Consider the following 25,764-nt stretch of genomic DNA (forward strand, 5'->3'; position numbering starts at 1 on the left):
ATTTTGCTGTATGTTTAAAAACTTTCAAAAGAAAATACTGGGAAATGTTATACTTAACATGGGTAAATTTATATGAACACTATTTAATAAACCATTGAACTGGGGGGTATAACTTACTTGTCTAGCATGTGCAAGATCCTGGGTTTGACCCCCAGCACTACAAAAAATAAATAGAAATAAGACAATTTTAAAAAGGAATAAAAAAGGGCTGAGGTTGTAGCTCAGTGGTAGAGCCCTTGCCTAGCATGTGTGAGGCACTGGGTCCGAATCTCAGCACCACATATAAATAAGTAAGATAAAAGTCCATTAACAACTAAAAATAAATAAATAAATAAAGGTATAAAAAGAACAGTAATTAAAATATGCACATGAAGGTCTAGAATAAAAGTGTTTCAGGAAAAAAGAAAAATAATACTTGTTATAGGAAACAAGTATTTGAATATTAACACACTGTAAACAATGTTTTAATATATGCATACAATTAAAATTACTAAATTAAGTAAACTTGATTTCAAGTTGAACAAAAGAAAGGTTTCTCGATTATACTTTGAGTACAATTACATTTAGGAATATTTGAAATTGTTATGCACATATATATATTCTCCACAAAGCTTCAGATATTAACAAAATCATGTTCTTAATTCACTAAAAAAATGTATTTTTGGTTGGCTAAACTCTCTAGGAAAAATAATGTCATTATAAGAGTTGCAGAAATATTCAATTAATTTTAAAAATAAATTTCATAAATATCATTACACAGGTTAACTATCCCTAATCCAAAAATCCAAAGTCTGATGTGTTCCAAAATCTGAAAATTTGGGGTGCCTAACATGACTCTACAACTAGATTTCACACCTAACTTCATGGGACAGATCACAGTCAAAATAAAATAAACATATAAAATCAATTTCAGGTATGTGTATAAAGTACATATGAAGCACAAATTAATTTCATGTTTAGACTTGGATCCCACCTCTAAAATAACTTATAGCAGCACAATTCTCAATAGCTAATACTGTGGAACCAACCCAGAAGCCCTTCAATAGATGAATGGATAAAAAAAAAAAAGTGGCATATATATACAATGGACTATTACTCAGAAATAAAAGAGAATAAAATCATGGCATTTACACGTAGATGGATGAAGTTAGAGAAGATAATGCTAAGTGAAGTTAAGCTAATCCCCAAAAAACCAAATGCTGAATGTTTTCTTTGATATAAGGAGGCTGATTCATAGTGGGACAGGGAGTGGGAGCATGGGAGGAATAGACCAACTCTAGATAGGGCAGAGGAGTTGAAGGGGAAGGGAAGGGAAGGGGTATGGAGTTACTAACGATGGTAGAATTATGATGATCATTATTATCCAAAGTACAGAAATGAAGACATGAGTTGGTGTGAATATACTAGGTATACTATCATAAATATGAAAAATTGTGCTCTAATGTGTAATAAGAATTGTAATGCATTCCGCTGTCATATACAAATAAAAAACTACGCAATAAACAGTTTTAAGAAAAAAAAGACATTATTTACATGTAAATATTTTAAAATTTGAAAAAACAAATGTCATCTGAAATACTTTTGGTCCCAAGAATAAACAGAATAACTACTTGATTATAAAACCTAATTATGTAACTCAAAACTAATATGAATGTGACAAAAAAATATTGCTGGTCTTGACATCCTTACTGAGTTTTACTACTCTCACCACTGCTGTTAAAAATCCGAGAAATCTACTTACTATACTAATGTAAAATAAGAATAAAGTAAAAATAAGGCAGGTAGAAAAAGATCAGACTGCTTCAGCCTAGTTATAGTACTATGTCCAAAATATAAGCTACTAATGCTCTGAACCTGATTTTCAAACTTTATATTCTCCAAAAATTCTGAAACTGGAATTTCTCTCCATTTTCAAGTAATCCAACAGAAAATCAACACTTTATGTTGCAGCCTCATCAGAATTTCCATATTACCTGTCTGTTCCCCACTAGGCTAACAAGACAGACTCCCACAACTGAAGTCTGTAGATACCTAAAAGATGTTCTGTCACAAAACCTGATAAAGGCTAAGAAATTAGGGACGAAGAGCTTGAGAAGAAGATGTACATTAAACAGGGATGAGAGGTGGGAGGGAAAGGGAGTGAGAAGGGAAATCGCATGGAAATGGAAGGCGATCCTCAGGGTTATACATAAGGACATATAAGAGGAAAGGAGGGGTAAGACAAGATAATACAAATCGAAGAAATGATTTACAGTAGAAGGGGTAGAGAGAGAAAAGGGGAGGGGAGGGGAGGGGAGGGGGGATAGTAGAGAATAGGACAGACAGCAGAATACATCAGACACTAGAAAGGCAATTTGTCAATCAATGGAAGGGTAACTGATGTGATTCAGCAATCTGTATATGGGGTATAATTGGGAGTTCATAACCCACTTGAATCAAATTGTGAAATATGATGTATTAAGAACTATGTAATGTTTTGAACGACCAACAATAAAAAAAAAAAAGAAATTAGATAACTAACCTTACAGAAATTCTATGTTAAACCACACAAAGCATTTTTGTTTGGGTTTTGTTTTGTTTTTGTTTCTGGGTTTTAGTTTTTTTGTTTGTTTTGTTTTGGGGGGATCAAACTCAGGGCCTCACCCACACTGACCTACACCCCCAATACCAGAAAGTACACTTTTAAAAATAAAGATCTTATAGGTATCTAGAAGTTATATGTAGATATTCTATGATAATTCATTTCCTTCCTATAGTGGAATGGACATGCTTATATCCCAGATTCTTTGTAGTGTACATCTTTGGACTTTAGTCTTCTATGCACCTACTTAAGACTATAAAATATATATATAAAAGTAACTTACAAAAGTAACATATTATCCACATTTATATACAGGAATTTAAAAGAATGCAATACAAAAATAATAATTCATACATTTGCCAAATTGTATGCTGAGGATAAGATTCCCAATGCTAAATATAACTCAGTATCAGCACAACAATTCATGAATATCCAACTGCCTTTCCTGGTTTATCAAAGCCAGAAGTTCACACAGCAGCTGCTTTTATTAATTAAGTCATACTATGGTAGGAGGTACCTTCTCAGCAGTCACCCTTTCGTTGCATACTTTATGTCATATCCAATAGTACATCAAATACATTTTTCAGTGTTTAAGAACCAGAAACAAATAGGGCAAAGGGTGTAGCATGAAAAAGATAAAGAATACAGTAAAGTTGCTTTTTGCTAGGAATTCAAATAGAAAATAAAATTAGAGCATCACATTCCCTCATCCCAAGAACTAATGATAGTGGGTGCTCACTTTTTAAAGAATTAGCTAAAACTTTATACTTAGAAAAATATATGCTGCCTTTCCAAAACTTTAAACTTATTGAGATATGACATTCTTACAAGAAGTATGCAAATAATAGATGTACTGTTGCATGAATTTTCCCAAGATAAAATTACTGTATAATTACCACCCAGATCAGGACACTGAACACTTCCAGCACAGCAAAATCCATCCTGTGCTCTCTTGGTACCTCTTCCTCCCCAAATAACCATTTTTCTAGCTACTTTTGCCTGTTTGACAATTTCATATAAAAGGAAACACACAGGATATACTTTTGTGTCTAGCTTCTTTTGTTCAATATTATGTCTGAAAGGTTCATCTGTGTTTTGGTCTCTAGCAATAGCCCATTTATTCCCAGTGCTGTATAATTTAATCCACCTACTGTTGGACATCTGCACTGTTGACAGTTTGAAGCTGTTATGAATAATGCTGCTTATGAATATTCTTACATGTCAATATGGTAGTTGTTTTGTTTTGTTTCATATTTGTTTGTTTGTTACCAGGGGTATAAGCCCAGGGGCAATGGACTTCTCGAGCTACATCCCAGCTGTCTATCTAATCTATTTATTTTTAGACAAAGTCTCACTAAGTTGCCAAGGCTGGCCTCAAATTTGTAATCCTCCTGCCTCAGCCTCCCAAATTTCTGGGATTACAGGCCTAAACCACCACTCCCAAGCAGTATGAGGGTTTTTTTTTTTTCATTTGTTCTTTATACTCTGCACAGGCTAGGTAAGCACTCTACCACAGAACTATGTCTCCAGCCCTCAATATGGGTTTTTAAATAATATTAGATGGTCTCTGTCCTGTAAGCAAAGATTTGAAAACTTAAATAACATATTATGAAAACAAAGCCAGAAATCATAATTTTATTTATATTTTATTTCTGGTGTCAAACACTTTAAGCCAGGGATTCAGCAAGTCCATTTAAATTTCAATCTAAATATATGAACCAAACAACCCAACAACTATAGCTTATCTGGTGAATTTGTCCCCAAAAGACATAAAATATTTTCATGTTATAGTTTGTTGTTACAGATATTCAAAGTCTGATTTATACTCTATTTTGAAATTATAGTAATGAAGCCCCCAAAGGTAGCTCTTGATATTTAATGACCTACAACTATAGTTTGGGCCTTAAGTGTCTCCCAAAGGTCTACATGGTAAAGGTTTGCTCCCCTGAGAGAGATAAATGGGAGATGGTGGAGCCTTTAGGAGGTAAGTCTTATTGGGAAGTCTTTTAGGTCACTAGAGTCATGTTCTAGAAAAGGATAGTGGGACCCTAGTCCCTTCCTGGTTTTGTTTTATTTTTTTCCTCCCTGGTCTTGAAGTGAATGGTTTTGCTCTGCCACACCCAAAGCCTGTCATGATATGCTACCTCACCAAAGGACCAATCCATCTTGGACTAAAAACTCCCAAAGTGTAAACGAAGTTGATTATGTCAGGTGTTTGTTATAGTAATGGGAAGCTAAAAAACCTACTAACTAATACTGTAACACAAAATTAGGTTTTTCATGGTTTAATCCTTACATTCAAATGTAAGTAGTTTCCTTTAATATATGCCTTTCTATTTTCTAGATTTAAAAACATTATTCTGAGAAGAGATCTATAAACTTTACCAGGCCACTAACAAAAGAAAAAGAGAATAAGAACTGATGCTTTATTGAACTAAAATGTAAACACAGAAAACAAACAGATAATTTCTAAAAGCCCTCATAAGGCATAAGGTATTGAGAGGAAGAAGAAGGTTTAAATTACTAACCAAGATAAGGCCAAGTTCATCATAAGAAAAGTATACCTGCATCCTGGGCAGATGGGATATGGGAATATAGAAAGGTTAATAAACTAGGAGGTGACTGGAAGAACACAAACACCAATCAACTGGAACTAAAAGAGAAAAAAAGGAGAGAGAAGAACCTATACAAAGTCTGGACAGGTTCTGTGATCTGGAAAAGAAAAAAGCAACCTAGGCTCCTCCTTGTCCAGAAAGAACCAAGCAGCCAGATAAGGAAAACACAGTTGAATATACCTGATCTGATCCTAAAAGCAATTGTATATAAACACCATCTCCCTACCTGCTTTCTACTGTTGAAACTATTGTGCCGGGGGAAAAAAAACCTGTTTCATATTTACACACACACAGATAGTATTAAATGAAAATGTCTGATTTTGTTTGGATGAGGGATTTCGATCATCTTTACCTCAATTCCTGCCATCATCAGTGTTTTCAATCTTCATCTACATCTGTATTTCTTTTTGTTGTTGCTTTATTTGGGGGGTTTTGTTTTGTTTTGTTTAGTATTAGGGATTGAACCCTCATGCACTTTACCACTGAGCTACATCCCCAGCCCTTTTTGTTTTTTTGTTTTGAAAAAGGGTCTTACTAAGTTGCTTAGAGCCTTGCTAAATCGCTGAGGCTAGTCTCAAACTTGCAATTCTCCAGCCTCAGCCTCCTGAGCCACTGGGATTACAGGCATGCACCACCACACCCAGATCTACATCTGTATTTCTTTTTCTTTTTTGTTTTATATATATATATATATATATATATATATATATATATAAAATATATAATAAAATATATAAATATATATATATATATACTCTATAATACTAACTACTATCTTTCTACTGCTCTGCGGCCTTTATATAAAGAAGATATATATATATATATATATCTTTTTTTTTTAAGTTGGACACAATATCTTTATTTATTTTTATGTGGTACTGAGGATCGAACCCAGGGCCTCGAACATGCTAGGCAAGAACTCTACCACTGAGCCACAACTCCAGCCCTACATCTGTATTTCTTAAATCTGGGTGTAAGGCTCATACGGTGAACTTTTAAACAACAATGATGTCCAGATTCCACCTATGGAGATGATTTAATTATCTGCAATGGGGCCTATGCATGGTATCAGAGCTCTGTAAGGGGCTGAGAATGTGGCTCAATGGGAGAGCATTGCTAGGCTCTGGGTATGGTACAAGAGAGAGAGAGAGAGAGAGAGAGAGAGAGAGAGAGAGAGAGAAAAGAGTTCTCTAGGTAATATTTAATGTGCAGCTAAAACTGAGAGCCTCTAATACAATCACTAAGCCAAACTCTATCCTCAAAACTTTCTTGAACCTCAACTCCAATACCTTATACCAACCTTCTAATCCCATCAACACACTGATCCCCACCCTGAAGTTTATCATCTTGGAAACTCAATGCTCTATAATACCAACTACTATCTTTCTGCTGCTCTGTGGCCTTTAACCTTGCTAAGCCCTTCTTGTCCCTCATTCACTCACTTTTTAAATCTACTGTTCTTGTTTTAGCCTTACTACCTTCACTAATTATTAGCCCACATTACAGAATATATTACCTCAATAATTCTGTGCCAGATCCTTCAGTATCATCGTACGGGTTCATTATTCATCGTGCAGTCTTAAATCAATACAACAACCTGCTTTCCCTCTTCTTTTATTATCTGGATTACTCAGGTAATAAAAGAACACAGTCCTGCAGATGGTACCCAGTTGGTGGCATACCCACACAGAAAATTATTTTATGAAGCTCTGAAATACTGCATTTAAAATATATAATGAAATATATGCTTGGCAGGGAGAGGAGGCTTAAAAAGCAATTAATTAAAAAAAAAAAAAGGTATCCCATTTCCCATCCCTGTGTTACTTATACAATCACCTATATCATATCCTTATCCAACCAGGTAAACTACAAAATAACTGTACCAAGTTTAAAAAAAAAAAAACAACATTTTTTTTTTTTTTTTTTAAGATTAGAAACAAGGTCTATATGTCAACCTGGAAAGAAATGACATATGGTAATAATTAAGTCTATCCATCATCCTGAAATATGATAGGCCTCTTTATTCTTTCCATCTTAAATTACTTTGTATCAATCCTAACCTGAGTTGTAATCCAGGCCAAAACAACCCTGAAGATGACACTGTCCAACTAATAGTTGTCAGATTAAATAATCTACTATAAAGAGAAAACAGCTAACATATAAACAAACCTTTTTTATGATGTTTAATGAATCTACAATATGCCCACATATCATTACCACAAGCCCAATTCCCTGGTGCTTAGAATGGGGCTACACAAAAGTTCAAATTTACAATTTCTTGACCTTTCCCAAACCCACCTAGGCCTCCCCAGAGGACTCTACAGAAAGAGTATGTACATTCACTTAATAAATATTGAGCTCCTATTAGGTATAGTGCTGGAAACAATAAGCAAAATAGCAAGCTCCTTGAGAAAAGGCCTAGAGCAACTGAGACAAGCAAGACAGAAAACAAGAAGCAACCTACCTGTCCCCCCACCCGCTTCCCCAGACACTCTGACTCACTGGCTAGGGTGGTGCCTTACCAACCACAAGCAGACACTACTGCAGGATTCCAAAAAAGGGGCATTAACAGGTTACTATTCAAAGATAAAAGCTAACCTCTTCTAAAATGAAAGCCTACTCTAAATTTCATACATTCAATTCACATTTTTAAGAACAGAGACAAATAAAAGACAGCCAATAGTAAGTACTCAAATATTTCTTGGTGAACAGATAGTTTGACACTCATAACTCAAATATTCTTCACTAATCTGATATAAACACTTTATTTTAGAAATTTAAACAAATATAACATTTTTTGACATAAATAAAATGTTTCAACTTATTTTCAGACTTTTCGAAGATATTTTTCAATCCAGACTGGTAAATTTTTGGCACCTGAAGATACTGTTAACAGGTCAAGCTTTGATGTATCAGATTAAGACACTAGGTTCTGAATTATTCTATATGTAAGAGTAACTTACATTGGGGTGACTCCGAGGAGGTACTCGTTCTCTTGGAAGTCTTTCATAGTCATATCGTCCCTCAGACCACATTTCATCTCTTCTGTGAGCCACTAACCAAAAACAAAAACAAAAACAAAATATGGTTTTTATGTTACTAGGAAGTATCAGAGAAAATAAAGTAGTGGTAAATTATTACATTCCAACACAAATATTTTCCAGACATCCTAAGGGAAAAAATATATGAGTTACAAAAAGGGAAAAAGTGATTAAAGCAATGTTTCTCCTAAACAATTTTGAGATTTTCTAAAAAACAAAGACAAAAAATCACTTTCCTTTTATTTTCAAGGTTATTTAAAGCTTCAAAGACACCAATTATATGAAGAGCCACAGACCACAAATACTTCATTCTCAGCTAGCAAAAAAAATAGAAAAATTCAGTTAAATAAATAATTTTTTTAAAAAAAGGGGCAGAGCTAGGGTTGTGGCTCAGTGGTACAGTGCTTACCTCGCATGCGTGGGGTACTGGGTTCAATCGTCAGCACTCATAAATAAAATAAAATAAAGGCACTGTGTCCATGTACAACTAAAATTTTAAAAAGTTTTTTAAAAAGGGCTGGGGATGTGGCTCAAGTGGTAGCGCGCTCGCCTGGCATGCGTGCAGCCTGGGTTCGATCCTCAGCACCACATACAAACAAAGATGTTGTGTCCGCTGAAAAACTAAAAATAAATAAATAAATATTTTTTTAAAAAAGTTTTTTAAAAAAATAAATAAATAAAAGAAAAGGCAAATCAGCAAAGCCACTCCTTATTTACTGACAAGTAGTTTCTATAATATTAGTTTTCTGCTTTTCTACATTCTGCAGGTTTGTATCTCCTCCCTAGAGATGGTCAGTGAAGAATCTTTAACTGGGAAAAAAGTGTTAAATGAACAATCCTGTAAAAACACACTCAACAAATATTGACACAAACCACAATAATCTCTGACACAGACCCTCTTGAGTTTTTTTAATGTTGTAAATTTATTTTAATGCAGAGAACAAATAGAAACTGCAAAAAGGCAAAAGCCTAGGTAAACAAATAGGGTACAGGAAAACGGGTCACTTATATGAAACAGCAATACAGAAGATTAGAGATTAGCAAATCTTTTCTATAACAGACCAGACAAATATTTTTAGCCTTACCCTTATATCTGAAAAGATTACACTAGATATATAAGATCATTTTTATATTAAGAAAACTGACTTTGCTGGGAGCTGTGGCGCACACCTGTAATCCCAGCCACTCAGGAGGCTGGGGCAGGAAGATCAGGAGTTCAAAGCCAGCCTCATCAAAAGTGAGATGCTAAGAAACTCAGGGAGACTCTGTCTCTAAATAAAATATAAAATAGGGCTGGGGAATGTGGCTCATGCTTGAGTGCCCCTGTTATGGGCCAGGCTATAGGGGCAATGACCAGACTCCATTGTACCCTGAGACTCCATGTTATGTAAGAAATGTTTCTCCCATGGGAACACCCCACCTCAGTACCCATCAACAGTTGCTTGGCATAGCATGTTTGGCAACACAAAATGGCAATTTTTTTTTAAATTTTTTTAGTTGTAGTTGGACACAGTAGCTTTATTTTATTTATTTATTTATTTATTTTTAAAAATAAAATCGAACCCAGGGCATCACCACATGCTAGGCAAGCGCTCTACGGCTGAGCCAAAACCCCAGCCCCACAAAATGGCAATTCTTATACAAAGTAAAATTGTTCTTTTTGGTTCCCATTTTTCTTGGACAATGTACCCTGACAGAAATTGATTGTCTAGACATTAGTAATTATTCTTTAACTTGTATTCAACTAGGATCGTTTGACCCACTACCCTTTCTGCTTATGATTTTAGATCTCATAGTGTTTGTTTATGGTTTTGAATCAGAGCAACAGCCACTTGTGATTTATGTGGTTTTGAAATACAAAGGTGTGCTCTAACCCTTGAAGGGGGTCAAAGGGTATAGACTTACAGCCTGTCCCTTGGCCTTCCAGCTGGTGAATCTGGACCACCAGATGGTGAATAAATGTTCCATCTCCTGCTTTCAGACAGACTCAGTGATTTATTGCGATTTCGCCATAACACCCCTGAGTTCAATCCCCGGTATCCCACCCCACTACCCAAAAAAATTAGCTTGAAAATGTCTCATGTAGGGGCTGAGATGGTGGTGCAGTGGTAGAGTGCTCCCCTAGCACTTGAGAGGCCCTAGGTCCGATCCTCAGTACCACATAAAAAAATAAAATAAAGGTATTGTGTCCAACTAAAAAATTTTTAAAAATTAAAGAGAATACCTCATGTAGTTAAAGAAAATAAGAAGATAATGATGATGAAGAGACTGACTTCCTCTGTATGAAAATCCCTAGTTTTATATTTGGCAGAAAATGGTCTCAGCTTCAAAAGTAGTCTAAAAGTCATGGTCATGATCATTAAATCACCAAAGGATGTGCTAATAAATTCACTATGTAAAAGCTTGATGGGGAACTTTCTAATGACTTCCCCTCAAAACTGTAAGGGGTATGTAAGCAAACTACAATTAAAAGAAAAAAATAGGATGTGGGGCCATCAAGAAAACTGTAAATCTGTGAAATATTCTTATCTTAAAAACAAAAATAAAAAAACAAAAAACCTAAATTGAGAAAGTAGCATGCAACTGCAGTCCCAGCTACTCAGGAGGCTCACTTGAGCTCAGCAGTTTGAGGCCAAACATTAAAAAAAAAAAAAAAAAAAAAGGCCGCAGGGGGCAGTATAAATCTGCATTAAAAAAAAAAAGGCTAGTATAAATCTAATCAAGCCTAAAGCTCTATCATGAAAGGAAAAAGAAGGTGTTCTATCACAAAGATTAGGCTCCCTGCTAGCCCCCAGGGCACTGTCACTCTAGGCTATCATCCCAGTAATTTTGTAGTCTAAGGAAGGAGGATTCAAGAAGAGCCTGGGCAATTCTGTTAAGACTTTGTCTCAAAATAAAAAAGGCCCAGGATATATAGCTCAGTGGTAGAATGCCCCTGGGTTCAATCCCCAGTAGTGGGGCAACAGTTAGGCTCCTAGATGCAGCAGAGATTTTGTGAAGTGACTCACTTTACCTGACTGTGGAAGATCATATATATAGATTTCTTCTGATCAAGTTATAATTTTCTGCCTGGCAGTTTGAAAGATAACAGACTATTACTGCCATAACCTCAAATATTTTAATTACTTAAAGAATCAATCCACAATTTATGGAAGCTAAAAGAAAAAGTAGAGAAAAAAAGTACGTCTACAGCCATCCTACCCTGAACATGTCCTATTTCCTCTATCTCAGAAGCTAAACAGGGTTGGGCCTGGTGCTCTAGGCTTTAAAAAAAAAAAAAACAACTAGCAATTGGAATAAAGCAACAAACAAAAATACAAAAATACAATCATGCAGGAGTTCAAAAAGAACTGTTCAGGGGCTGGGGATGTGGCTCAAGCGGTATCGCGCTTGCCTGGCATGCGTGCAGGCCGGGTTCGATCCTCAGCACCACATACCAACAAAGATGTTGTGTCTGCCAATAATTAAAAAATAAATATTAAAATTCTCTCTCTCTACCTCTCTCTCTCTTTAAAAAAAAAAAGCTGTTCAGAATATAAATCATCATTTGTAGAAGAATTAAACATGAAGAAACACATCAAGAAGCTAAAATCCAGATCCCTCAACAAATTGAAGTGAAAATCTAAATAAACATCAATTCATCAGAAGAGGCGTTATTGTTTAATGGGTATGAGATTTCAGTTTGGGAAGATAAAAAAGCTCTGGAGATGCTGGCAATGGTTCCATCAGTCCGAATGAAACTGAATTGCATTTTTAAACAATAGTTAAGGGCTGGGATTATAGCTCTGTGGTAGAGTACTTGCCTAGCATATGTAAAGCTCTAGGTTTGTTTCTCAGCACCACATATAAAATAAATCTTTAAAAAGTTCATTGACAAGTAAAAATTTTTTAAATAGTTAAAATAGTAAATTTGATATATATTTTACCACAATAAAGATTTTTTTATTATTATTAGTTGTTCAAAACATTACAAAGCTCTTGACTAATCATATTTCATACATTTGATTCAAGCAGATTATGAACTCCCATTTTTACCCCGTATACATATTGCAGATTCACATCGGTTCCACATCCACTTTTTTACATACTGCCATACTAGTGTCTGTTGTATTCTACTGCCTTTCCTATCCTCTACTATCCCCCCTCCCCTTCCCTCCCCTCTCCTCCCATCTTCTCTCTCTACCCCATCTACTGTAACTCATTTCTCTCTCTCGTTTTTTTCCCCTTTCCCCTCACTTCCTCTTATATGTAATTTTGTATAACAATGAGGGTCTCCTTCCTTTACCATGTAATTTCCCTTCTCTCTCTCTTTCCCTCCCACCTCTCGACCCTGTTTAATGGTGATCTTCTTCTCATGCTCTTCCCCCTATTCTGTTCTTAGTTGCTCTCCTTATATCAAAGATGACATTTGGCATTTGTTTTTTAGGGATTGGCTAGCTTCACTTAGCATAATCTGCTCTAGTGCCATCCATTTCCCTGCAAATTACATGATTTTGTCATTTTTTAGTGCAGAGTAATACTCCATTGTGTATAAATGCCACATTTTTTTTTTATCCATTCATCTATTGAAGGGCATCTAGGTTGGTTCCACAGTCTAGCTATTGTGAATTGTGCTGCTATGAACATCATTGTGGCAGTATCCCTGTAGTACGCTCTTTTAAGGTCTTCAGGGAATAGGCCAAGAAGGGCAATAGCTGGGTCAAATGGTGGTTCCATTCCCAGCTTTCCCAGGAATCTCCATACTGCTTTCCAAATTGGCCGCACCAATTTGCAGTCCCACCAGCAATGTACAAGAGTACCCTTTTCCCCACATCCTCGCCAGCACTTGTTGTTGTTGTTTGACTTCATAATGGCTGCCAATCTTACTGGAGTGAGATGGTATCTTAGGGTGGTTTTGATTTGCATTTCTCTGACTGCTAGAGATGGTGAGCATTTTTTCATATACTTGTTGATTGATTGTTATGTCCTCCTCTGAGAAGTGTCTGTTCAGGTCCTTGGCCCATTTGTTGATTGGCAGAACTAACATTATCAAAATGATGATATTACCAAAAGTTCTCTATAGGTTTAATGCAATGCCAATCAAAATCCCAATGGCATTTCTTGTAGAAACAGATAAAGCAATCATGAAATTCATATGGAAAAATAAAAGACCCAGAATAGCAAAAGCAACTCTAAGCAGGAAGTGTGAATCAGGAGGCATAGCGATACCAGATTTCAAACTATAGTAATAGTAACAAAAACAGCATGGTACTGGTACCAAAACAGGCAGGTGGACCAATGGTACAGAATAGAGGACACAGAGACTAATCCACAAAGTTACAACTATCTTATAACTATCTTATACTTGATAAAGAGGCTAAAAGCATGCAATGGAGGAAGGATAGCATCTTCAACAAATGGTGCTGGGAAAACTGGAAATCCATATGCAACAAAATGAAACTGAATCCCCTTCTCTCGCCATGCACAAAAGTTAACTCAAAATGGATCAAGGAGCTTGATATCAAATCAGAGACTCTGCATCTGATAGAAGAAAAAGTTGGCTCCGATCTACATATTGTGGGGTCGGGCTCCAGATTCCTTAATAGGACACCCATAGCACAAGAGTTAATAACAAGAATCAACAAATGGGACTTACTTAAACTAAAAAGTTTTTTCTCAGCAAAAGAAACAATAAGAGAGGTAAATAGGGAGCCTACATCCTGGGAACAAATTTTTACTCCTCACACTTCAGATAGAGCCCTAATATCCAGAGTATACAAAAAACTCACAAAATTAAACAACAATAAAGATTTTTTAAGAAAACCAAAAACACGAATTTACCTGGCATCAAAATCCTAATCACACAATAAAGTTTGCTGCATTTCCTACATCTAGTTATCAATTCTGCAAGGCATCAACCTGTATAGTATTCTTAATTTCTACAAGAAACAAGTAGCATCCATCAAACAGACATCACACTAGTGCTACTACAGTATCAACTCCTACAGTTAATCCTGTAACAACTTTATCTGACTCCACACCCAAGGACACCCCAAGAGTATGTAAGCACCTCATGAAGAGCTACAAAAATCAGTTGCAAGTTGAAGCGTTTAATAAATAAATTCTCTTCATCTTAATAAGTTCACTTTTAAAAGCTTTTTCTTAAAATTTCAATTTTTATACATATAGTGAATAATTTAATGAAAGGAAGCTTATTTATCAATACAATAGTTAAACTGCTAAACTTTCTATAAATACAGTGCTAAAATATAGAAGTCACAGTATAATGCCAGTGCATGCCTGTAATCTCAGCTACTCAGAGGCTGAGAGAAGAGAATCCCATATTCAGTTCAACTTGTGCAACTAAACAAAATACTACTTCAGTGGTAACACTCGCCTGTCACATATGAGGTCCTGAGTTCAATCCAATCCCGATCACTGGGGTGAGGGGTAGGCTATAAAGTAATCTCCTGTAATCAATTATTTCATTTTTGAAAACTTCTATCTTCCGGTGAGTACACTATAATACTAAATTAACAATTAACATCTTCAGAGAATCTGCAAGTATTTAGTTTTTAAACATATTATTTACCATAACTACCTATGCTTTTACAAATGAGCAGTACTGGAATGTTTTATCTTTAATCAAATTACTATATATATAGTAATTTCATATATATATATATATCTCCAAAATAAAGAATATAAAAATAGAATGCATAATAACTGTCAAATTAAACAGGGCTTGATTTTGGCAAGATAAATCGCATCCACTAACACAAAAAAATTTAAAATCAAACTGCTCTGGTAAGGCCCCATGACAAAACATTAAATTTCTCTCATCCTTAAGAAATCTATAATTGAGTAAGGCAGGAATATAAATAAGAAAGATTCCATAAGCAATTCTGTACTGTTTTTTAAACTAGAAAGACAGTTTGATTACGTAGAAAAGAAAAAACATTGAGCTGTAAGATGGACCTGAAGGTGGATCTTAAATGAAGGTAGCAGAAAACAAAACAGAGGAGGAGATGATAATGCAATTAGGGGAGAAAATTATTAGAATAATTAAGGGAGAAAATATGCTAACATTACCTTACATTCAAACGGAAGTTTGGTACAACTTTCTGATTAGCAGTATATTATCCAGATTTACAAAGGAGATCCATCCCACAACCTGTTAGCTAAATTTATATAAAGGTATTCTGATTCCCAGTGAGTGATTCTGCTACTTACTGTGTCATCAATTCACTAAGTCTCCTCACATTAATGGAGTCTCAAAAGTATTCCAGTAAAATTCTCTAGTTCAACAGGTTATGTAAACTGAATACAACAGAAAATGGAAGGACTCTCAACATTACAATTAGAGAACAGAATTAGAATCCAATGTGGAAAATGAAGACTTCATTTAGAAGTGTGCATTAACTGGTTCCAAATTCTAAAAAACAAACAAACAAACAAAAAATCCCTCTCATGCTATAATTAATAAAGAAGGTAAGTTTAATATACCATCATGGGTTTTAATTCCAGAAAGAAAATAAGCATCTCCTAGAAGTGTCCACTGAGTTAACTTCAACAGAGGGCTGAGGAAGGGAGGACTGCCATTCCAAGTAAAAGCAGCCAGGAAATTCAGAAAACAAAATCAGGGCATTATCCTTGTGTCAAGCCACTCACACTTTGAGCCAGAGAGGTGCATGCCTATAATCCCACCAACTGAGGAGACTGAGGCAAGACAATTCCAAGTTCAAGGCCAGTCTCAGCAAATTCAAGGTCAGCTTAAACAACTTCTTAAGACAACTTAAGAAGACTGTCTCAAAATTTAAAAAGGCTTGGGGTGGGGGTGGGGATATAGCTCAGTGGTAAAGCGATCCTGGGTTCAATTCCCAGTACCTCAAAGAAAAAAAAAAACGCATTTGGATCCAAAGTTAAGGTGATAATACTGGTTTTTCATGTTATTCAAACCAGCTATAGTAGCAATTTAGGAAATAAAATAACTGCATTTTGATCTAGGAAACTTCCATTATTAAACATACTCAGCACAATTTTCCTTCCTTCCCAAATTCATTCCCTTCATTTTTTATTTTCACCCAGCAGCTATTTTGACAGCCAACTACAGTTAGTGAATAGCAAAGTTTCATTTAACCTCATACTTTAGATGTACTTTTTGCACTGACAAGATTAGAATGTTCTCCAGTTACCTGCAGAGTTAATTTACTATAATGACACTTCTTAATGTCCTTTTAATATCACTTAACAACCAGATCCCCCAATCTTGCTTTTTCATAGTACTAATCATCTAGGCTACTATATAATTTACATTTAATGCACATTATTGATTCCGTACTACTAGAAACATGAGCTATATGAATCTCTATTGTTCACTGATTAAGCCCCTAGAAAAGTTAGCACAAAAGCCAGACAAGGGGCACATGCTGTAATCCCAGTGGCTCAGGATGCTGAGGCAGAAGGATCACAAGTTAAAAGCCAGCCTCAGCAACTTAGCAAGGCGTTAAACAACTCAGGAGATTCTGTCTGTAAATAAAATACAAAAAAGAGCTGGGGTGTGGCTCAGTGGTTAAGTGCTCCTGGGTTCAATCCTCCCAAAAAAGAAAATTTTGCACATAATATATACTCAGAATTCAGAGTGCATTTACTAATGCTAAGAAAATGATTCTTCTAAATAAATAACTCCATATTTCCACTTCCATCTCAGCTCCTTTCAAGGTAATGCTCCATACCTTCAACTCAATATGCCAAAACAGTTCTTCACACTTCTCAGAAAACTACTTCATCTCCTGTCTTCCCTATTTTGGTCAATGATACCAACCAAGAAGACAATAAGGACAGCTTGATCTATTTAAAAGTGACACTGTAAAACATGAAAGCATTCTGCCACTTTTTCCACAAAAAGAAAGTTAAAATCTCTCTTAGCCTTTCTTTGATTCACATTTCATATGTAATATTGTGTTATTTGTAAAGAGCCCCACCTTAACTGAAATAAGACTCTGCCTCCCATCTTACTCCATGTTAGAATGGCTCCAAAATAGGTTAGACTTCAGCTCATTTAAAGTTGTGTTCAAAAGACTGATTATTGTTGCAAAGATTACTGTGATCTCAGAGAATATTATATATAACCAAGTAAAGGTTCAAGAGTATAAAAATCGGGCTGGAGATGTGGCTCAGCGGTAGCGCGCTCGCCTGGCATGCGTGCGGCCCGGGTTCGATCCTCAGCACCACATACCAACAAAGATGTTGTGTCCGCCGAGAACTAAAAAATAAATATTAAAAAAAAAAAAAAAAAAAAAAAAAAAAAAAAAAAAAAAGAGTATAAAAATCATTTTTCTTGGTTCATAGCTATGACACAAACTGAATATGTTTTTGCTCTGTTAATTTCATTTTGTACTTTCCTTGTAAACTTTATAATTGTTATCTTTCAGTGTTTTGTAGAGATACTTCTTATTTAAAAAATTTTAAAAAAATAAAACCTGGGTTAATCTGAAATAATAAGCCATCACCTACAGGACAGATAGTACATAATACTGACTTCCAGTACTAATGCTAACCCCAGTTAAATGAAAGGGGTAACTATAAAATTATAGATATTGAAGTCATAACCTATTAAACTGGCTTGCTGGCTGTTTAAAACCAAAAACTTGGAGACCAAAGTCAATGAAGTAAAAAGGCCAAGGAAAATGCAGCCAACATTTTGGCTCTTGCCCTCTAAGTTCAGCTGGACCCAAAGAACGATGGGACCCCTTTGTGGGCTCTGCAACTCTGGTAAGTCACTTATCTGTGGATCAGGGAGATCAAGAGGACCCTAGAGAACAGGAAGCCAATGCACATACTGCAATGAAGAGAGTCATTGGACATGGAAATGTCCCTGATGCTTCCAAGAAACGCCACATATGGTCAGCAGGACCCTGACCCATCCTGGCAGATGGCACCATTTGGTAAAGGAACACTAAAGGAGCCAGGAGGCTTCTTTGCACATGTCCCCAAGAGTGATCTCTGAGAAATCTCAGCTGACTCTAAGAATAGATAGGAGCAAAGTTAGTTTTGACCAACTTGGTCTTAAACACCTAGCAAGGGAGTATAGTTTAAACACAGTCCTGGGCTGGGGATGTGGCTCAAGCGGTAGTGCTCTCGCCTGGCATGCGTGCAGCCCTGGTTCGATCCTCAGCACCACATACCAACAAAGATGTTGTGTCCGCCGAGAACTAAAAAATAAATATTAAAAATTCTCTCTCTCTCTCTCTCTCTCTCTCTCTCTCTCTCTCTCTCTCTCTCCCTCTCTCTCCTCTCTCACTCTCTCTTTAAAAAAAAAATAAATAAAGTTGGTATTCATGCTTGGAGATTAGACTATAATCATAATTTAAAAAAATAAATAAAAAAAAATAAACACAGTCCTACATGGACATTTACAAGGAAAACCAATTTTTTTTTAATGTAACTTAAGTTTTTACACTTGTGTCAGCCATACCAAAAGTAAGTAAAGCTGAAGGCTGTAAAGGAAGGGTTCTTGATAATAACAATCATAAGAATTGCAAACTTTTCCTCAGTTAATTTGAGTCTGATTTTATAGTCCTACAAATCTTCCTAACCTCCTATATTGATGAACTTCATCTGTTTTTAACTGATATGATTATGAGTTCCTGTCCTCATCGTTTTCAGAGACTGGCTGAAATAGTAATTGTTTCTGTTCTAATTATTTACAAAAATGTAATGCTTTGCTGTCTTTATTGTTGTCTTAGCATAATCCCTGCCTTTTGCATATGTCCAGTCACCTGCCATCTGCCACTGTGGACCTCTGGACTGCTCTGATGCTGAATGCCCTTAACTCTCCAAGCCCCATCTGATAGAGAACAAGGACTCTGGGTTACTTTCCCCAACTTCACCCCATTTTAGCAGGAAGCAGCTTGGAGATGTCATTGCCCACTTTCCATAGAAATGGAAGCTAGAAATTGACAGTGTGGAAATGTAACAGGGGTTCACTGGATGCTTTGACTATATCCCTTCTGCTTTGAAACTTACATATTTTTTTCCTTTTTCCCAACCTTCTTCTCCCTGATCTTCTTTCCCCTAAACTTCTCTTTCTTGATCTTCTCCATGATCTTCTTTTCCCTAACCTTTTCCTTCCTGATCTTTTCTCTTATCTTCCTTTTTCTAAACACCTCCTCCCTGATCTTTTCCCTGAAGTTCTCCTTGATCTTTCCTCCCCAATCTCATTTTCTCAGAATCACCTCTTTAAAAAACCCTGTTCCTGATGATGGGTAAAAACACAGGGTTTGGGACAGATGAAACACAGGGGATTCCTATCTCCAAAAAAAAAAAAAAAAAGATACCAACCAGTAACCCCAGCCCCAAATCAGAAACCTGAATCATACAAAACTCAAAAAACTTTCATATCTAAATAATCACTAAATCCAGTTATTTCTATAAGTTCAATAAAGGACAGATAGCTATATCTATTCAAACTGCTAGCAAATTGCTTGTTCTGCATGGATGCCATTATTTCTCAGTAGCACACCTTTACCTCTGCCTAGAATATTTATCTGCCTTCATCTTTCCATGTCAAGAGTCATCTCAAATATCACTTTTGTTGCATTTTCCTAAAACAAAACTGTCCTTTCTTTGTACCCCTCAAAACATCCTACTACATTAGTACTATATAACACCATATTCTATTTAATTTGCTTCCTTTCCATCCTACCAAACTAAACACCACTGCAAAGGCACACAATTGTACATTTGTGTTGTTCCCTCTCCTTAGCTAAGTATTTATTACGAGCCAAACTAATAGTTCATGTGACCACCACCTAAGAACCTATATACAAGAGTTTGTACCTTTTAATTATTCAGAAAACGTTTTGTTAGTAATGTTGTACTATGATTCCTGCCATACTTCTCAAGACACTAATATTACTTCACATTTGAGCAAAAAATATCAATGATAGCCGTCTAGCTCTAGCATCTAAAGCAGTCATTCTCAACCCTGACTGCACACTAGATCTAAAGAGCTTTTAAAAATAATGCTACCTAGCAGGGTACAGTGGCACATGCCTTTAATCCCAGCTACTTGGGAAGTTGAGGCCAGAAGATACAAAGTTTGATGCCAGCTTGGGCAATCTAGCAAGATTCTATCTTCAAACAAAATATAAAAAGGGCTAAGGGTATACCTCCATGATACAGTACCTCAGGTTCAATTCCCAGTACCGGAAAAAAAAAAAAAAAAAAAAAAAGAAAGGAAAAGTAATCCATATGGTATTGACTGCACTATCCTCAGTACTGCAAAAATGGTATAAATTAAGTAACATAAAAATTTGGATAGCTGAAGTAACAGGTTAAGATGTTGGCATATTTTTTTTTTTTTATGTTGGCATATTTTTAGGCAACCAACATATGAATCCATAGGAGAAGCAGACAGATACTATGCTTGTGTATGTATATGTGTGTGTGTGTGTATATATATATATATAACATAAAGAAGAAAATTTTGTTGCATTTAAATTTACCACCTAATAGAACTTCAAAATTTGAGTAAGGATTCTTTAAAATTTAGAAAGATTTTTAAATTTAATTCTTAAAGCCAGGCACAGTGGCACATGTCTATAATCCCAGTTACTTGAGAGGGTAAAGCAGGAAAATCCAAAATGTGAGGCCAGTTTGGGCAATTTAGTGAGACACTGTTTCAAAAAAACAAAAGGGCGAGGTGGGTAGCTCAGTAGTAGAGTATCCCTGGGTTCAATCTCCAATGCCACAAAAGAATCAAATTTAATTTAAAAATAATACCACCTAGGCCCTACACTCTGAAATACTGTAAGCGACCAGGTGGAGGCTATCCAGGGTCCCCTAACAATGGAAGGAAAGCCAAGGTCCCAGGGCTGTCCAAGGATATGAGGACAGCTCTGTGCAGGACCAACAAGGGCATGGTATAGAGCAGGCTCTGGATGACCTCTGTCTTTCCACATCCACCCACCTGCACAAAATGGGTCTCTCCAACTCATCTTAGGGATAGGTGGGAGGATCCTTGTGTTCAGGCTGGGGGAATGGAGGACAAAGAGGCTGATCATTTAACCAGGTGGATGAATGGCAAAGAGATCCCTGAGTCCTCTTACCAAGCCCCCTTCTTCTCTGGGTTCTCCTACCCTCTCTCAGCCCTCATACCATCCTATCTTTGCTGGGCCCCTTCAGAGCAGCCATTCTCTTCACTAATTTTTTTCAAATCTTAAACTCATCTCAGGCTGAGATCAACTGATTTAAAGCAAGTAAATACATTTCTGACAGCCTAAATTGAAACATTAGGGAGATTTTAAGAATTGACTTGAATCTGAAAACTGCATAATGATATTTCTACTTTAAAATGTTTAAAATTCCAGGGAACTAAATAAAAATAAATTTAAAAAATAATTAGTTAAGGTCTTAGGGGGAATTAGCACTGATACCAACTAATATGGTCAAAATAGAACAAAGGACCTACCAGAATTCAGTACTGTTTAGTACTCAGAGGTAAAAGCAGGTATAGAGGTAGTTATCAATGTTTTAAGACAGTTAAAAATGTTTAAATAGAATCTTGAGAGGTCGCTTAAATGTGAATGAACAATAGTGAATAGTAGAATCTAAGGAAAGAAAAAGGTATTAGGGAGATATGTTTTTTTAAAACAAAACAAAACAAAACAAAAAAAAACAGAATTGACCAAAGCAGATTCACATGGCAAGGAATAGGGGGAAAAGCCTACTTAGGTATTCAGCAAGTTTTCATTTCCTCCTGTATATGCAAGAATCTGTGCAACTGAGTTTCAAAACATGTAAACACCTTACCCACACAATCTTAAAAATAAGAGATACTATCTCTCACTTTCCAAAAACTGTGGAACCTCTGAAAAGCTTAAATTCCAGGGTTCATTGAAGCCTGGAAACAGACTCTGGCATGCATGACTTTAAGGTTTAAGCTCTTTCCAACAACAGTATCATACTGCTTCACAAAGGAGACAGGCAAGGACAGAAAGAACAAATTCAAGGTCATTAAATAGTACCAAAGCGAAATTCTAGACATGAAGCCCACTACAGACCTCTAAGCCTAGAAATAATGTGAGGAGGGAGAATGTCAATAGAAAAGATTAACCTGGCAATACACAAAATGGATTAGAGAAGAAGCCGGGGGCAGGGAGATCACTGATTGCTCCCATTATGAATCATATAACAAAATTTTTAAAGTACTGCATTCTTTACTTTTCAGAAGTCACTGCCTATTCAATGCTTTAATAATACTTCTTTTAGGTACACTCATACATTACTGGTGGGACTACAAATTGGTGCATCCACACTGGAACGCAACATGGAGATTCCTCAGAAAACTTGGAATGGAAACACCATTACCAATAACCTGGTTATTCTGTTCCTTGGCATATACCCAAAGGACTTAAAATCTGCATACTCTAGTGACGGAGCCACATCAATGTTTATAGCCACTCACTTCACTGTAGCTAAGCTATGGAACCAACCTAGGCGCCTTCAACAGATGAATGGATAAAAAAAATGTGGCTCATATTCATATACATACACATTCATACACACACAACGGAATATTACTCAGTCACAAAGAAGAATGGATAGAAAAGAATAAAGCCAGGCACAGTGGCACACGCCTATAATCCCAGCAGCTTGGGAGGCTGAGGCAGGAGGATCAAGAGTTCAAAGCCGGGGCTGGGGATGTGGCTCAAGTGGTAGTGCGCTCGCCTGGCATGCGTGTGGCCCGGGTTCGATCCTCAGCACCACATACAAAACAAAGATGTTGTATCCGCCGATAACTAAAAAATAAATATTAAAATTCTCTCTTTCTCTCTCTTTAAAAAAAAAAAAAAAGAGTTCAAAGCCAATCTCAGCAAAAACAAGGTACTAAGAGACCCTATCTCTAAATAAAATACAAAATAGGGATAGGGATATGGCTCAGTGATTGAGTGCTCATGAGTTCAATCCTTTGTACAAAAAAAAAAAAAAAGAGAGAGAGAGAGAGAATGATAGTATGGCTTCTGTCAATAAATGGATGGAACTGGAGACTATCATGCTAGGTGAAATAAGCCAATTCCAAAACACTAAAAGCCAAATGTTCTGATATGTGCATGTTAACATACAATAAGAGAAGGAGGGAGGTAATGGAAGTTTACTAAATTAGAAAAAGGGGAATGAAGGGAAGAGTTGGGGGATGGGAATAGAAAAGAGTAGAATGAATCGTTCATAACTTTCCTGTGATTATTTATGAATATATAACCAGTGTAACTCCACATCATGTACAAGCACAAGAATGGGAAGTTATACCCCATGTATGTATAATATGTCAAAATACACTCTAATGTATATCTAAAAAGAACAAATAATTTAAAAATATACATTTCATTATAAACTTTAGCCAAGCATGGTGGCACATGCCTGTAATCCCAGCTATTTGGGAGTTTTAAGGCAAGAGTATCATAAATTAGAGATAGGCCTGGGTAATTTAGTGAGACCCTGTCTCAAAATTAAGTAAATAAAAAGGACTGGAGATGTAGCTTGCCTAGCATGTCCAAACCCTAAGTTGAATTCCCAGCAACAGGAAAAAATTAAAACTTTTAGTTCAGAATAGAATGGTCATTACAGAGGCTGGGGAGGAGGAATGGAGAGAGAAGGATGGGGGGGGGTAAAGGTTGATAGATGGATACTAAGTTACAGTTACACAGGAGCAAGAAGTTCTGGTGTGCCTACAGAAAACAATAGTAGACTACATTTCAGAAAGCTAGAAGAAAGAATTCTGAAAATTTTTACCATAAAGAAATAATAATTGTTTGAGGAGATAAATGTTTAGCCCGATTTAAACATAACAACATATACATGTATCAAAACATAACATGGTACTCCCAATACAAACAATTTTTATATTTTTAATGTATAAGTTTAAAAATGCATTTAGTTTAAAAAAAACTTTTTATTTCATTAACTTATATTTGTGACTGTATTTCATTAATTAACTTAGATTTGTGACTGTCCACTATGATAAATGAAATTACACAAGTAGACAAAAATGCCAGATGTCTGCCTAAGTATAGTATTTATAAATCTAAACCTTATTTCACATCTTACTTCACACCTAGATGAAGTTAAAGGCTAATTGGTCAGCCTCCTTTCAGTATTTTACCTTCCATTTTACCTAAAAAAAAAAAAGAAAAAAAACTTAACTATTAATATGTATTCTTAATGTGTGCTTTCCTTTTTCTTTTTTTCTTTTTTTTTTTAAACTGGGGATTGAACCCAGTAGTACTCTACCACTGAACTACATTCCCAGTAAAAAACAGATCTCAGTTTCCTAGTGTGGCCTTGAACTTTTAATACTTCTGCCTCAACCTCCCAAGTCACTGGGATTACGGGTGATGTGTTATCATACCCAGCAATTTATGCTATCCTTAAGAATCCAAATAGTTTCTTATTAATTAAGTCTAATAAATCCAAATTCCTGTCTTTCAAATGCCTACTTCTACCATCTCCTACTCTTCCCCAAAAGCATTATTCATGCCATTCTCCTGTGACACAAAATAGGATATTCTATCCTATAATTGAGTTATTTTCCAAACCAAAACACCCCCTTCCACTCTATCATTCAACTTCCAACCATACCTCAAGGCCCAATTCACAATCTGCTATTCTCTACAAAATCCATTATCTAAAATTTACAGCACTTAATACAGATTCCAAACTGATGAATGACAAGTCACCTGTGACTTTATCTGGCTTGTGGTTTTTTGTTGTTGTTGTTTTTAAACCAAGATTTTATTCCATTAACAATATTATTAAAAAACTTAGAAATAGGGCTGGGGGGTTGTGGCTTGGTGGCAGAATGCTTGCCTAGAATGCATGAGGCACTGGGTTTGATCCCTGGCACCACATTAAAAATAAATAAATAAAATCAAATAAAGGTATTGTGTCCATCTACAATTAAGAAAATATTTTATAAAAATTTGAGAGTAGTGTTTTAAAAAAAAAAACACATTTTTCCCAACATTTCTTGAACAGATTAAATGTTCTGACAACACTAGGATCATATTCTTACAAGTCACAATTATCTATAAGTCACAATTAACTGAATAGCAGTTGATCCCTTCCCCCAGGTTCTTTACATATTAATTTTAAGTGCCTTGACCACTGAAACCATACCTTCAGCATCTACAATCATTCAAGAACTACCTGACTGCCTATTATGCACCAGTAACTGTATTAGATATTGAAATTACAAAAATGAAAACAAGTACAGTCTCTCCTTCACAGCCTAGCTTAGCAGATAGGCAAATAGAGAAACATTTAGAATACATGTGATAAGCTCTAAAAGCTAAGCAGAGAGCATTTAAGGAAGGTAAAGAAAATTAACTCTAAGAAGTTAGGAAACGCCCTCAAATAAAGTGACAGCAAGAATAGGAGTTATCCAGAAAGAGGTAGGTGGCGACAGGGAAACCAAATGTCCAAATAGAGAAAAGAGTCTTTCCAAAGACACTGAGGAGATAAAAATGTATTTTGAGGTAATGAAATT

General features: G+C 35.8%; 1 protein-coding gene across 11 annotated transcripts in view; it reads right to left on the minus strand.

The window, feature by feature from the left end:
* The window catches only part of Pphln1 (periphilin 1), a 103,002-nt gene that overhangs the window by 75,934 nt on the left and 1,304 nt on the right, over positions 1-25,764 (minus strand). For 9 of the 11 annotated variants that reach the window (XM_026401411.2, XM_026401414.2, XM_026401408.2 and 6 more), the window contains one exon: positions 8,160-8,251. In XM_026401411.2, the coding sequence (XP_026257196.1) occupies positions 8,160-8,231 (72 nt within the window). In that variant the 5' untranslated portion in view covers positions 8,232-8,251. Of the gene's footprint in view, positions 1-117; positions 158-8,159; positions 8,252-25,764 lie in introns of all 11 variants that reach the window. The other 2 variants (XM_077798498.1, XM_077798499.1) reach the window with 1 other exon arrangement.

The sequence above is a fragment of the Urocitellus parryii genome, chromosome 5 (assembly GCF_045843805.1).
Source record: "Urocitellus parryii isolate mUroPar1 chromosome 5, mUroPar1.hap1, whole genome shotgun sequence".
Lineage (NCBI taxonomy): Eukaryota > Metazoa > Chordata > Mammalia > Rodentia > Sciuridae > Urocitellus > Urocitellus parryii.